This window comes from Dermacentor silvarum, chromosome 8 (genome assembly GCF_013339745.2).
Source record: "Dermacentor silvarum isolate Dsil-2018 chromosome 8, BIME_Dsil_1.4, whole genome shotgun sequence".
In the NCBI taxonomy this organism is placed as follows: Eukaryota; Metazoa; Arthropoda; class Arachnida; order Ixodida; family Ixodidae; genus Dermacentor; species Dermacentor silvarum.
In genome coordinates, this window is record NC_051161.1 from 63,591,380 (window position 1) to 63,606,193 (window position 14,814).

General features: G+C 46.1%; 1 protein-coding gene across 16 annotated transcripts in view; it reads right to left on the reverse strand.

Annotated features, from left to right (window-relative positions):
• LOC119461340 (E3 ubiquitin-protein ligase UBR5) overlaps window positions 1-14,814 on the reverse strand; it is a 135,201-nt gene that overhangs the window by 79,893 nt on the left and 40,494 nt on the right. For 13 of the 16 annotated variants that reach the window (XM_049672497.1, XM_049672494.1, XM_049672489.1 and 10 more), the window contains 6 exons: window positions 10,415-10,496; window positions 10,039-10,164; window positions 9,780-9,855; window positions 6,533-6,586; window positions 5,683-5,867; window positions 3,223-3,343 (listed from right to left, as the gene is read on the reverse strand). In XM_049672497.1, the coding sequence (XP_049528454.1) occupies window positions 3,223-3,343; window positions 5,683-5,867; window positions 6,533-6,586; window positions 9,780-9,855; window positions 10,039-10,164; window positions 10,415-10,496 (644 nt within the window). The remainder of the gene's footprint in view (window positions 1-3,222; window positions 3,344-5,682; window positions 5,868-6,532; window positions 6,587-9,779; window positions 9,856-10,038; window positions 10,165-10,414; window positions 10,497-14,814) is intronic. The other 3 variants (XM_049672496.1, XM_049672495.1, XM_049672493.1) reach the window with 1 other exon arrangement.

The following is a 14,814-nucleotide window of genomic DNA, read 5'->3' on the forward strand; positions in this document are numbered from 1 at the left end:
ATCATTTTGCTTAATTTAAGAGTCGGTGATGAAAGATAAGGCTTCATGCCATGTCGACGATATCTTCACATCGACAGTACGAAGCAAAGCCAGCCATGATTTCGCGTCCGCTAGCCCTCGCAGCTAATAGGGTCCCCCGCAGTGGGACGCCGCTATCATGGAAAGCGCTGGCAGCAAGGAGCGAATACTTCGTCAGCCTCTCGCTTCAGTGTGTCTCCGAAACTGGAGATTACGCAACCTCCAATACTAAACACGCGGGAAGACAGCACACATGATGCCATGCCATCTCGGCAAACCCATTATTTGTACACGGGGCAGGTTATCTCTAAAACAGGGCACGGCCTGCCACGCTCAGCCATGCACAGCCACATCTGCGCTAGGAAAGGACACTCGCACCAACCTGCCCCCCATTCTCTCCCTCCCACCCCATCTCAAGCATGCTTGATCATGTTACTGTGAGCTCGGTCCCCTCCCCCCTTTCCCCTTGCTCGCTCGGGAAGACAACGCTCATCAACCCACCATCATTCTCGGCTCATCCTAGCACACTTCCGCTCACACCCAAAGCATACAGAGCCGAGCACGATAGGAACATATCGCACTTGGACTTTATACGGAACATGACACTGCTCCGCTTAGGTCGTCGTCCTTGGTCGCGCAGCGTACGATTTGAGAGGCAAGCAGCTGCTTGTAATTCAACCATTTGACCATCTGCATCCGCGAAGTTATCATTTATTGTTTCAGTATTCCTTCGTGGTGGCAGTGAAATTTTTTTATATTGAAATCGTGTTAAGCACACTTAATTATACCGTAGACTTCCGTTAATTTGATTTATCTATCAATTCGATCCCAACCAAAAGTCCCGGCTGGCACCCAGACATTTTTATGGGCCCAAACTTCTGTTATTTCGGTCTCATAATTGGCCTTGACCAGATAATTCTGCTCAGCTTTGCCGCAAGAAAGCCCTGTTATGCGGTGAAGCGTACCAAGACTGGAAAGGGGCCACTGTCATGGGACACAGCATGTGTGTCTTAATTGCACAGGCGGGCACATGCCCTTTCCGGTCAAATAACGGTTACCTAGATGCCTAATAAGCATACTGGCAGCCATTCAGACCTGTTTCTGATGTTGCTGCGGCAACTGCACCTTTGTTTCGCCCGCCATGCATGTCTCATTAATGGGGGCCTAACCATTAATGGGGCCTAGCACGCGTTCCTAATTTATTGAGCGAGCACACGCCATGCACCGCAAAGCGGGGAAAAACCATTTGTGTTTTCGGAAAGATAACAAAAAGGAAGCGGTAAAATGAAACAATTCCACAAGTCGAGGGGATGTTTAAAGCCAACAAAAAAGCTGGGGTCTTTCTAGAACTCCAAAGGCCTGCCAGTAAACTTATTAGCTCTTTCCTTACCACGGCACTAGGCATCGATTACCGGTGACCGAAGTTTTTGAGCGCCTATTTTAAAAAACCGCTGAGCTCCCAACTCGTAGTGCCATCTCAGTGAGTGTACACAAAGTAGAGTTTCCATTTCTGCACGGTTCACATTTTTACCGCATGGCGGGGATTTTTAAACCGTGCACGAGCTCAAAGGCGCACTTGAGTGGCGTGGTGGCATCGACATCCGGTACCGCACGCGCTCGAAAGAAAGCTGCTTCGCTTGATCCCGACAATCCTAGAAGCGATCTTTTAGACTTTTCGAGCAGTGATGACTCGGACATCGATGTCATGTCGTCGGAGTGTAGTTTGGATGAGGAAACTTCAGCAGATCAGCTGGGAACATCAGCTGTTACCCGCCGGCAAGTTTTGTTTTCGTCTCCCGTTTTGTTTAGTAATATCTACAGCCGGTTCAATTGCCCTGTTGGTTTTCAAACTATTATTTTCTTTATTTGTGGTGTGTCCACTTCATTTGGAGAAGACGTGCTGCCACCAGTTTCGGCTCCAGAGAGATCTGGGCATTGACCTCGGGATGACGCTCTGTAGGGGTCCGAAGCGACTGGCGAGAGCTCTCAAATTTTTTTTTTTTTTTGCCTGTCATTTACGGTGGAGGTCATTCATGCTATACGTATAAACACCAACAAATATGCACGGACGCATATCCTTGACAAACCGAGGTAGAGTAATTTTTTCTGTGAAGATGCAAGTCTATCATTAGGAAAGTTTACCGTGAATTTCATTAATTATTGATGTTTGGTAATTTTTACTACATATGTTGTAATTACTGTTTCTTTTCCGAAATGTACTTTTGAAATGTGTGTTTAGTACTCGTGTTTTTGTATATAATATTATGCTCGAAATTAATCTCTTTCTTGAAAAAAAAAAAATCGTAAGTAGGACCAACCAAGAACTTGAATGTTTCACTATGCCTCATGTAATTTTTCTTAACTCAAAGAGTACTTTATCTATGGGTACAATTCTTTAAAGAAATGTTGCCAAGGGATATACCAACAAATTGTATATTTTGGAATATCTCTAAAAATTTTTTTACCGTAGATTTTACTTCTTACTGAAACTTTCTTGAAAATTTTGGGGGGTTTACTTTGTTTAAGAATTTTTCTTACTGCAAATAACATTTTTTGTATCTAAAAAAATATTATTTGAAAGCACGTTCATTTACCTTCACTTTTATATACTGCATGACATTGTTAACTTATTGGCCGTTGCACAAAAAATTTTAAACTCAAACATACAAAAAACAGCCAATTTCCCCGTGGTAAAGAAAGAGTTAGGTGTCTCAGTGCTCGTACTGTGACCAGAGACGGCGCATGTGCGTGTTTAAACTAAGGAACACATGCTATGTGTTGTAACAGGGGCACCTTACTTTATTTGATATGCTTCACCGCATAACATGATTGCATTGCGGCGAAGCTAACTTTAAAGGTAACACTGCCAAGTGAACCATCGGCGTGTTTCAGTGTTTTTTCTGCCTTTTCTTTAATTAGACTAGCAGAATAATTTGAACAGTTTCGTCGGTCCCATCAGGATCGAACTAACGGAAGTCGACTGCATTGATGTTTTAAATACATGGTGTTCTATGGAAATGATGTTATATAAAGTTAAATACTTGAATTATATTGATAATTCTGTTCTATTAAAGTTTGTTGAATCAAGGTTTAACTGTACTAAGAAATTCCTTTATTGTACCACTACCTTCTGGCTCACACCATGACGGATTTCACTTCGCACTATGTGCCTAAGAATATTTGCCATATTCCTATGTCACTGACCTGGCCATCAGCAACTCCTTCAGGTGTGGCCTCAGTGCAACAGCTTCGCAAAGAAAGAAGAGAATTGTCAAGGCAGCATTGCGGTCGCCATGCTCCCCTTTGCTCGCCTGCGGTAGTAAACCTGCATGCCACCAAAAGAAAGACATTTTAATAAATGCTCACAATTAATCATGGGTCACCCTTGTAACAGAGCCACGCCTCCGTATTAAACACCACCACAACGTTTGGTTGTTAACCCTTTGAAGATCGTATTATATTGAAAAAAACTTTCCCAGGTGGTCAAATTACTTTATTGCGGATATTGAATGTACAAAATGTATAAAGTCGGGAATAAATAGTGAAAAAAAATTAGAAACAGTATTTTGATGTCGGCATCACTCAGAACTCCAAATGTTCAATAATATTTCAGAGTGTGGTATTCCTTGAAACACGGTTCTACGCACAGCGCCTTATCGCAGTCTGCACACCAAAAACGCCTACAGTCAAGATAGAAATGAACTTCCGCCGCCCCTGCAAGAGAGTGCCGACAGAGAGAAAACTCACGTTTGGCGCGCCTCTGTTGCGATCACGCGGCGCAACCGAAACCGCGTACGCGCGTTGCCGCAGAGAGCGAGAATACCTCGTGAGCGGCGCTGATAAACAGGCTAAGACAGCGCCAATCAAGATAGAAATCAACTTCCGCCGCCCCTGCAAGAGAGTGCCGACAGAGAGAAAACTCACGTTTGGCGCGCCTCCGTTGCGATCACGCGGCGCAACCGAAACCGCGTTGCCGCAGAGAGCGAGAATACCTCGTGAGCGGCGCTGATAAACAAGCTAAGACACCGCCAATCAAGATATAAATCAACTTCAGCGCCACTGCAAGACAGTGCCGACAGAGAGAAAACTCACGTTTCGCGCGCCTCCATTGCGATCACGCGGCGAAACCGAAACCGCGAAAGGGGTGTTGCCGCAGTCTGCGCGATGAACGCGCTGAAACTAGAAATCAGTTCTGTTTATCTCCGCAAGAAGGTAGCACAAATGTCAAACGCTTCTTGTAAGTCCTAAAAGGTGGCAGCACCTCATGGTGAGCATGCATCGTCATTATGGTGCGAAATTTCAAACGGAGTATCGAAACCGTACCCGTACGGCAAAGACCTTGCGGGACAGAAAACTGCCGCCATACAGATACGGCAAAAACCTTCAAAGGGTTAAGAGTAATATTCTTTGCTCATACGAAGCTTCTGTGAAGTGCCCTACGTTACACAAATGTGGCACAAATGAGCCAGGTAGTGCAGTACAAAAGGCCATAACCTGTTTTAAATTAAATAGTTGGGTTTATTGTCCCAAAGCAGAACAGTGGTTTATGAGGGGGTTATTGTAGTGGAAAGCTCTGGATTAGTCTACACCATCCTGGTTTCCTTAATGTGCACCCAAAGCACGGTCTGTGCATGTTTTTGCATTCCGCACCCATCAGAACATGGCAGCCGTGGCTTGGAATTGAACATGCGACCACGTGCTCAGCAGCAGAACCTCATACCCACTGAGGTAAGTCGTCCTGTATATGCACGAAATAGAGTTGAATGAGGGTGGAGGGTAGCCCATACTGTTAAGCCAAGACCCCAGATTTAGGGGCGAAGCTCCTTAGGGTCTAGCCTTGTCCGTCCGCGTCGTCCGTGCTCACATCGACTGCCACGCCATCTGTCTGTCATGGATGAAACGTTGCATGCAGCTGCTCAACGTCCATACACGAGATGGCGCTGCTGTGTATGGTGCGTTCCAGACCACACAATCTCTTTCTGCCATGGACGAACGTAAGGCGCAGCATGCTGCGGCTCAGCGTCTATGCAGACAGCAAGCTACTCCGGTGGCGAGGGCGCGGAAAGCATCGGCAAAGCAGCAAAAACGCCAAGCAGACCCGGATTTGAGGGCGCGGGAAGCGATGGCTCGCCAGCAACACCGACAACAAGCTGCTCTCTTACGGTGCATCTCTTACGACTACAAGCAACCCACGACCACGAGGGGAACGTGCATACACCTCGTCTTTGCAAACTTTAGGATGGATCCACTGGAAGAACTACTGGCTCTGCATTTCACCAACCATAATGCAGTAATAATGAAATCGAAACGCAACCCAGAACTCAACACATTATACACGTTATGAGCAATAAAACACATTGCATATACTGTACAGCGCAATGTCACGCATTTACATGCACGAGTGGGGTAATGTCATGGATGATTTTACGGTATAACGATCCCCAGTGCTTCGCCCCTCATCACGATTCACTTCGTGGATATGCGGTGAATTTTTTTTTTTTTTTGCTTAACATTACCTGTTACAAGACCTCAGGTTCAAACTGCTGCTTGTGCTTGTCATCAGGTACACGTGGCATTGCTAGCAAAGGCTACCAATTGAGCAACAAAGATGCAAAAGGCAACCCCAACTAAACTCATAGGAATGCAAAGTTGGTAGACACTAACCAATGCCCTTGCTGTTGCGACCGTTGCCCGGAGAGGAAGAGGAAGCTGAGGAGTCTGATGGCTCGGGTGGCCAGGTCAGTGTAGGGATGGGGAAGTCCGAGTCCCGCTCGGCATCCTGAGACTCCAGCCCCGACAGGCTAAGCGCGGCCGACGTAGCCCTCCGCATCATCTCGCACAGCGACATGCTGCACAAAGGGGAGGCGCCACAAAGGGTTACGCGCACAGAGGGCATCAACTACAACGCATGGTATAGGAGTTCCATCAGCTAGCGAGCGACTACTTTAGTATTTAACAGGTAGGGGTGTGCGAATAGTAATTTTTTTAGCCCCAATCGAATAGTGCCAGAAGCAAACATCAAATGTTGAATAGTTCTTGAATATCGAACAGCCATTTTCACTATCAATATAAAACCATGTTCACATCCCAGTATTCACAACATCAGCTAGTTCCTGCCATTACATTGCACATTATGAAGTGCAGTTTAGTTCACTGAAAGCACAAATAAAGCATTAAGAATAAACAAGCAGCTTGATCGCATACTCGGGACTCTTTAAAACATACGCGGTCATGCATTATCAGACTGAAGGTTATAAAACAGTCTTGTAGGCAAATTAGTATATGTGCATCGTCTGCAGCAATCGCAGAGAGAAAAACGCAGCCTTTATTTTTTTTTTTCTCTACTCTGAACGGTCGCGGCTGATGGTGCTGCTATTTACAGCTCAGATCACTTAAATGTAATCGCTTATTGTACTGCACGACCGGATATAATACGGTCTTTTCCGATTCTTGTTAACCTGCCCATAAAACTCAAACGCAAACGTGTACTGCTTATAGTGCCGAGACTAAGTACCTGTTAAGAGGTCGCTGCCGGAAAATCCTGCAGACAAGTGATGAAGCAAGGGAGCTTCTCAAGGGCGTGTGCCAGCAGCAGAGGGGAGGGCGGCGAGGGCAATGCGGAGGAGGAAGACACGCGAAGTGAACGAACAAGGAGCAGAAAAAAAAAAAAAACAGTGCGCCTGCTGCGCGCACTGCCACATGGTATAAGATGTTTTGCAGAAGCATGGCGGAAGCTGCGGACACGCAGGGATTGCCTAGGCAACAGGAGCCTCTGCACCAAGACTGAGTGGCACAAGGCCGCGAGTGCATCGCCCGATCTCGAATAAGCCCAACGCGACGTGTTAGCAACCTCAGAGGCTATGCTCAGCTCCGGCGACTTCTCAGTGGCATGCGCTTCACACTGAACGCAAGTGCATTGTCGCTCTTCGGCTTTCCAGATTGTGTGCAAAAACTGACTTTCCTCTTTTGCATTCTTTTGTCTTATTTTGTTCGCTCCATGTGGAGACTCTGTGAAGGCCAGTCCTTGGGTGCTGCTTTTAACGTATGCAAAGTAACAAGAATTCAAACATCCCCTTCACACTGCTTCAATTGCCAAATATGGATGGCTGCTTGTATTACATATTTTACGCATGAAAGCAGGCTTTGAAAATTATTGTTGTGGTTATAGTGCAACGCCAATTATAATGTGGATATTCACGACTCCAGCGACTGTATCAAATAATCTTGCACCAAAACATATCCCGATTTACTCCAAAGGTTCAGCTTCCACATGTAGTACCAAACAATACCCACTGCCAAATGCTAGGTACGAGTGAAATTTCGAGTTCGATTGATTTTATTTATTTATTTATACGTACTGCAGCCTCAATGAGGCTATTGCAGGAGTGGGATGAACAAACATATGAACATTCATGAACACGAATAGGCTTCGAAGAATTCTTTCAATAGCAGTGAATGGATGCTTCCCGGCAACGAGTTCCAGGCTTCAATTGTTGACGGAAAAAAACTATATTTGAAGAAGTCGGTGCGAGTTGCAGTTCAGTTGAAAAATTCTGGCTCCCAGAGCAACATAGCACGCTCAGTGTGCTTTACTACATTCTCGTGTTTTATGTTCATTAGACTGCTGGAATAAAATTTATCCCATTTCATGAAAATTGAAAATTCTTATTCGAAACCCTTAAACAAAATTTAATATTTTCAAAGACTGACTATTTTATTCGAAGAATGAAGCTAATAGGACAGTATTTAATTAGTTTGGAGTATTCGCACACCCCTAATAACAGGCAGAACATCTTGCCTGCATTTCAACCTATAGCTGCCTGTTTATCGAGGTAGTAACAAATGCAAGCATAGAGAATACACTATTTTCGAACATTCAAACAAACATTATGCTATTCGATATTTACTTCAGTTCAAAGTGAACAAACATGAATTTTAAAATGTGCAATCGACAGTTTTGGTGAGTAAGTCACATCGCTATTACATGGCTTTTGGTCAAAACAAGCCAAAGGTAAACGACTCCATTACAGTTGCCAAGCGATTTTTTGGACCTGTTCGATTATTTTAACATACTTGCGGCGCCACCCAACCTTCTTTATTGAAGTAATGTATAACAACAACCAAAGAGTTCAATGCTGAACAGCGTCTAGCTCATTTATTCAGACATGACTCATGTGCACAATGACGAAAAAAATGGCAGCTATGAAAAAAGTTGCCGCCATTCAGACTAACCCTCATACTCTCGCTTTCATTGGCGAGGTGCTTTCTTAACTTTCTGAAGGTCATACAGCCCCTGCAAATAGATTGGCGACTCGGCACCAAACCATAATTTTGGTCGCAGACACTTAGCAAAGAAGCACTGCTTTGGATTAACAGCCAAAGCAATGCGCTGTGACAAAAATTAGTCACTGGCATGCATTGTGGTAGGTGGCAAATTGCTGCGATAAGTTTGCTGCTTATAGAGTGGCTCATCGATGACCAGGCACGAGATCATGCGCACAAATGAGGACTGTAGAAGCAGCGTGGCAACGGTGGGCGACGAGTTCGCAATTACAGCTAGCATGTCTACAAGTTTGTCTGGGCGCTTACTAGCTGAAATGGGCTAGGCTTGTACGTAGGCAGACAGCACCGAGCTGAACTTGTGCAACACAGCTTAAACTGCAGGTGTCAAGCAGTAGTCATTGGTGCCCTTTGTGGCATCCTGGATGCGTGACAACTGTCGGACTGCGAATGTGCTAGCCGCGATGTGCTCCCACCGATTCGACAGTCACAAAATTTCAAGTACACAGGCTCAACCACAATACTCAGCAAGAGTCGATAAACAAATCTCCGTTTCCCATAAAAATATCTGAATAGCAACTAACAGCACCTTGAAAAAACCGATTCCAGAGATCAAGCTCCTTGCATCTTGGCAAGAACCTCATTTTCTTTTACATTTATCAACTTCTGGCAGTTACATAAAAGATTTATGCAAATCCCACACCTATTTGAACTATTCACTTTGAAATTATTCAGTACTCCATTTTGATTTATTATTCATTTTTTATTTATTCCATTTTATTATTAATTTGAAATTATTCATTTTGATTTCGCTTTGAACCTTAGAACTGATATTCACACAAGCCTAGCTGCATTCACTGCTTAAGCAGTATAGCAGAACTCATTCTTGGGCTAGTTGGTTAATCTTTAAAGCAACAATAGCCCTAGCATTTTAACGACAGGCACAAGAAAGGTGAGGGGACAAACGTTAATTAAAAACTAAAATTAATTAAATCATGGGGTTTTACGTGCCAAAACCACGATCTGATTATGAGGCACGCCGTAGTGGGGGAGTCCGGAATAACTTCCACCACCTGGGGTTCTTTACCGTGCACCTAAATCTAAGTACACGGGTGTTTTCGCATTTCACCCCCATCGAAATGCAGCCGCTGTGGCCGGGATTCGATCCCACGATCAGGGGACAAACATTATCCATACTGTTGATACTCCCTTCTTTCTTATCAACAGGGGACAAACATTGCCCATACTGTTGATACGAAAGAAGGGAGAGGAACACCGTAAAGAGCTCGCGTTAAAGAATGATGGGTTAACAGAACTTGTTCTTGGGCTAGTCTGTTCGTACTAAAAGCAATAGCTATCATGCTAACATTATGGTTATTACCTTTAAACGGTAATAAGTCTAGTGAAGAAGCACTAAAAAAAAGAGGCCAGCTGTTTCGTTTTTGTTCCACCTCTGTGTGCTCAGTGCACAATTTACTTACTTGCGGCCTGATAAAACAGCGATGCTTGAAGAGGACGAGAGGAGATCCAAGGAGTCCATGTTACCAGATGAGTTTTCTGGAAGTTAAGAACACTGATAAATCCAAATAATATGCCCTAAGTGTTCATGCACAATGCAAATATCTCGAAGAAATATTGTGTCCAAGAAGCTATTGTAAAAGTTAAGCATTGTTAAAAGGCACATGCCAATACCAATACAGCAAGGGACACCACCAACCGAGTCCAAAACCTGACGTTTACCTCCAGATTCGTTCTCCTTATTTGATGTTGGAAAGCAGGTTGAGACAGCAGCATGAAGTATGTTGCGATTGCCATCCCATCTTTCGTTGAGGATATTGTTAAGTGTCGCTCGACCAGCTTCTGTATCTAGAACATAAAAGTTAGACAGGCCATTATGATATTGTATACTTGCACAAACAAAATGATGCAATGGGGGAAAGGGAAGCCATGGGAAGAGAAAAAAAAAAGCATAGTTTTGAACAGATGCTTTACAAAGAGAAAAGCACATGTACGCCCACCCACATACACACACACATACACAAAAAAAAGCCATTCAAATAACGCATTTCTCGTTTGCCCAATAATATATACCTCTCTATGGATGACTCAAACTTACCACATGTGTTCTCCAGGCTGTACAGTGTCTGGCGCACAGTTTCAACGTCCCCTCTGAGAATTGATGACATCAGAGTTTGTGCCTGCAAGAAGCCATGCAATGTTATCTGCAACTGTCGACTGCAATGCCAACATATTTGCGCCAAAGTGCAAGCATTAACTAAAATAACCATGCAGACACATTAAAAAATGAAGACTGTGAGAAATACGGTAACCAACTTAATTTACTTCAAGGCTCGCATGATTACTTGAACTTCACAGCACCACTGCATGCTCCATCATGACGATGCACAACTACAGGTGTGCGAATACAGATGACCTCGGATATATCAAACTCAAATGTATAGAATTATTGTCTATATTGAACAATTGTAAAATCCCCTTGAAAATTCCATGCAAAAGCATAGTGATGTACTACACATACATCGGACACCCGCTGACCGCCACAATCGATATATTGAACGCTACGCAGTGTCACGCCCCTGAAAGTGCACTTCGCCTAACAGAGAGACACTGTCACTTCTCTTGTCGTCGGCAATATTCAATGCCGACAAATTTGAAACGGCACTGTTTTAACAAATGTTGTCAAACAAGAGATTAAATCTGAAGGGCAGTACGTGCCAGGGAGAAAAAATGAGCTGGTTGCTCTCAATTTTGCACGCCACAGAAGGGTGGCTCGTGGAAAGTGCAGCCATTCGCTATTGGCAAGAGCTGATTACTACTCTGCTTCAAGAATGCAAAAAATCCTCCTGATCCAGTACGTGTTCCACAAGAAGGCATGGATGACACTAAACCTTCTAAATGAGTGTCGCCGTGCATGGGGTGCCGAACTGGAGATGCTGTGCCACCGGGTTTGTCTTCTTGTAGACAAGGGCTTTCCGCGAATGACATTTCAGGATTCTGTGAGTGGCCAAAATGATTCCGACCCCAACCTCCACTTGAACGATTGTTTACATTACAGTTTGAATTTAACAAAACCACCGCACGCCACATCCTCGCTTCACAGATAGACCCACTGCGGCAGTGGCGTGCAAGACTCATTGCTGCGTGATTCGCAGGGCCATGCTTAACGCGTTTTATTCAGGCTCACACAGTTGCACGTGAGTGGGAATGGACATGTATATTCTGCAAGCTGAAAGCCATTTTCGATACTAACAGCGTGTGTGTAGTGTCGGCAGTCACCGACTGAGGAGCCAGAGGGGAAAAGCCGAGAACGAAGGAACGTACCATCCGCGAGGCGTCGTAGCGCTGAAGGCATACAAGACTTGCGGACATTTTAATTTTAGAGCAGTTGAGAAGCCAGGATGGCTGGTTCCAACAGGAAGTCAGTTTCAAAGGTCGACATAACAGTCCACCTGGCTCATTAATCACATATGATGTCCAGCCATTTGAAATCTGTATTGTTGGTATTGTAATGGACACATGGCCAGACACGTTCTCACGAAATTCGCAGTACAACTGTGCTGATGGAGGTTTGCCGCGTATCCATACAGGCTAGTTCACTTACGTGGTGCTTCCATTTCTGCCTTATCTTGAATAAGAATGCACAACAAGCACTTTGATGCGCGTGAGTTGCCCCGGGGCCTAGCATCCGGAAGACATGGGCTTTTAGGGCTAGCGTTGCAATCAGTATACAGTCAAACCTCGTTAATACGTACCCGTTTAATGTGTAATTGCAGTTTAAACGTAGTTGCAAAGATTCCTCCACTCAGCCAACATTGAACCCCATTCATTGGCTGACCGCGCCGTGCCCACCAAACGGTTAGTGCGTACTATTTTTCTTTCTTGTTCTACACGCACAGGCACAAAATCGGCAAAATCTCATGTGCGCAGACATTCGATTCTCTAGTTGCGACGCCCGGACGATAGTTGCCAGCGATAGTTAACTGAAAACATGGCCACCATTGAGGGAATTATGAAGGTTCATAGTTTCTCGCGTCCTTACGCGCGCCACAGAAGTGAGGAGAGCAGACGCCTTTTCCCCTCTTCCCGTGCGGGGAGCCAAGCGGCTTTTCATGCGGTGGCGCGGCCCTCTTGGAAACCGGTTGCAAACGCAGCGGTGACGTGTACGCGGAGCCCCGTGCTCATTGGACCGAGCCAAGAACAAGGCGGGGCGGCGGTCAAGATCGGCGTGGCCGGCGAACGCCGGTAACGGGAGAAGACTGCGAGCCACGACGAAGGAAGGAGCTCAGGTACACATCTCGTTCCCATCCTTTGTCGCGCCCTGCTATTGTTCGACCACTATCGTCCCCGGCAAACGTCTCGGTCGAACCTAGCCTGCTTCCACGCGAATCCCCTGGAGCAATAAAGGTTGTTGTGCTTGTTATTCTATCGTGTGTTGTCGTGTTTCTGCTTGTCCTGGTACCGCTGAAGCCCGGCCGTACAAGGCAAGCACAACGGAGTCGGCCGTCAAGCCTAAGCCTTACGCACAAAGGCAGCTTGAGAGAACCCGGAGACTACACCATGACGTATTTCCTGCTCACACAGCTGTTGCCGATTGCCGCGCGCAAAAGCATGGTCTTCGAGATTAGCACCCTGTAACGCGAAGAAGCCAGTGGTAGGGGGTGCGAATTCGCTGTCGCCGTAATTCAAGTACACTCAAACCTCGATATAACGTAACGAGATATAACAAAATAATAGAGATAACGAAGCAAACGAAATTCCCCTTGAAATCTCCATAGAGAACCATGCATTTGAAACCTTGTTGTAACGAAATAAAATCGACCTGTCAATGGATATAGCGAACTATATTAGTCTACCCCCCCCCCAAAAAAAGACCCCGACCATGGTGCGTGAAGTATTCCGCGGAGTTCGACACTCGTTCGGCGCGGCTGTAAAATCTCCCGCGTCGACCTCACGGCCATGCGCAGCCACGCCCCGTGCGGCCGAGCGAGCCATCCTACTCGCTCAACCAGCGGGGCAAAACGAGCGGGCGAGCGGGCGGGCCACGTGACGGCAATGAGAAGCGGCCAAGCGGCGCAAGGTGGTTTCTCTCTCTCTCAAGAACCAGTTCGCCAGGCTCCCTGCGCAGTCGAGGCAGTCGGTCGAGGTTAGTCGAGGGTTGTGTGCGCGCGCGTCTGCACAGTGCACGTGTTATTCGACAACAATGGAGATCAGTTGAGTGCAGTCGCTGCACACCGTGCTTTCTCGGCCTTTGTCTGCCTTGTGTGCCGCGCCTTCTCCACGATGACTGACTTGATCGCTGCACACTGTGGTTTCTCAGCCTTTGTACGATCACGTCACCGATTTCACAACGCAATGGATGAAGGCTCCGGAAATCGGAAGAGAAAAACGATCTCGTTTGAGCAGAAGGCAGCCATTATAAAAGCTGTCGAGTCCAGGACGAAGAAATCTCAGGTTGCCCAAGACTTCAGCATTGCGGTGAGCACGTTGTACACCATTCTTGCCAGCCATGAGGCAATAACAAATGCTGTGACCCATGGTGTCAAAGGAAGCCATAAGAAGCTGCGAACTGCGGCATTCAAGCCAGTCGAGGATGCCATCTACAAGTGATTTACGGTAGAGCTGCGAATGACTTTTTTTGCGATTATGTCAACACTGATGCCGACGCAGTCACTACGGAGGAGCCGATTGCCGATGCTATTGTCGCAGATGTCACCGGACAAACTGATGCAAGCAACAACGAAAACACCGTGGCCTCCCACGCACACACGTTCGACGTGCCAATGTCGTCGCAGGCACTCAATGCCGTTGACCTTCTACGTCATTTCTTCACACAGCATAACAGGCCTTTTTCCAGCTATGTCTAGCGGACAATAAAATAGGCAGTGTGCGCACCGAGCAAGCAAAATATTTTTCTATTCAATTTCCATCACATGCAAGGTCGCATAGCGGTACAGTGGGCCACGAGGCGGTTTTCTTCTTTGCATGCTTATAGTTGTGCACCCAACTGAGCATACATTGCCGTAAACTGTTATAATTGATATAACGAAGTAATTACGGCTCCCCTACAACTTCGTTATAACGAGGTTTAAGTGTAGCGACCGCGCAGAAGCACATTTTATCACGAAGTGCATTTCTGCTGTCACCGTAGACATAACTGAGTATAAAGCCCAAACACGGCAACATCATTAGCGTGCGCTGTACGCTGCATGTACGAGTGAAAGCTTGCGAGGGTCAGCGGACTCAATCTCGCGCGCGCGCGAGGGAGAAAGGCGAGACAGATTCGCGCTTCTGTCGCGCGCGAGGCATGGCGAGGGAGGCGAGAAAGGGAGGGGTTTACTTCGGCGGAGACCGCGCGGGCGTGCCTATCTTGAAAGCGATCTGCGACGTGGAAAAAGTGCACGCCCGCGCAGGCCTCATCTTCAAAGCGATCTGCAGACAAAGTGAAACTAGTGCCGGTAGCTTCGTATGCGCTGTGCTTTCGATATCGAGTTCGCA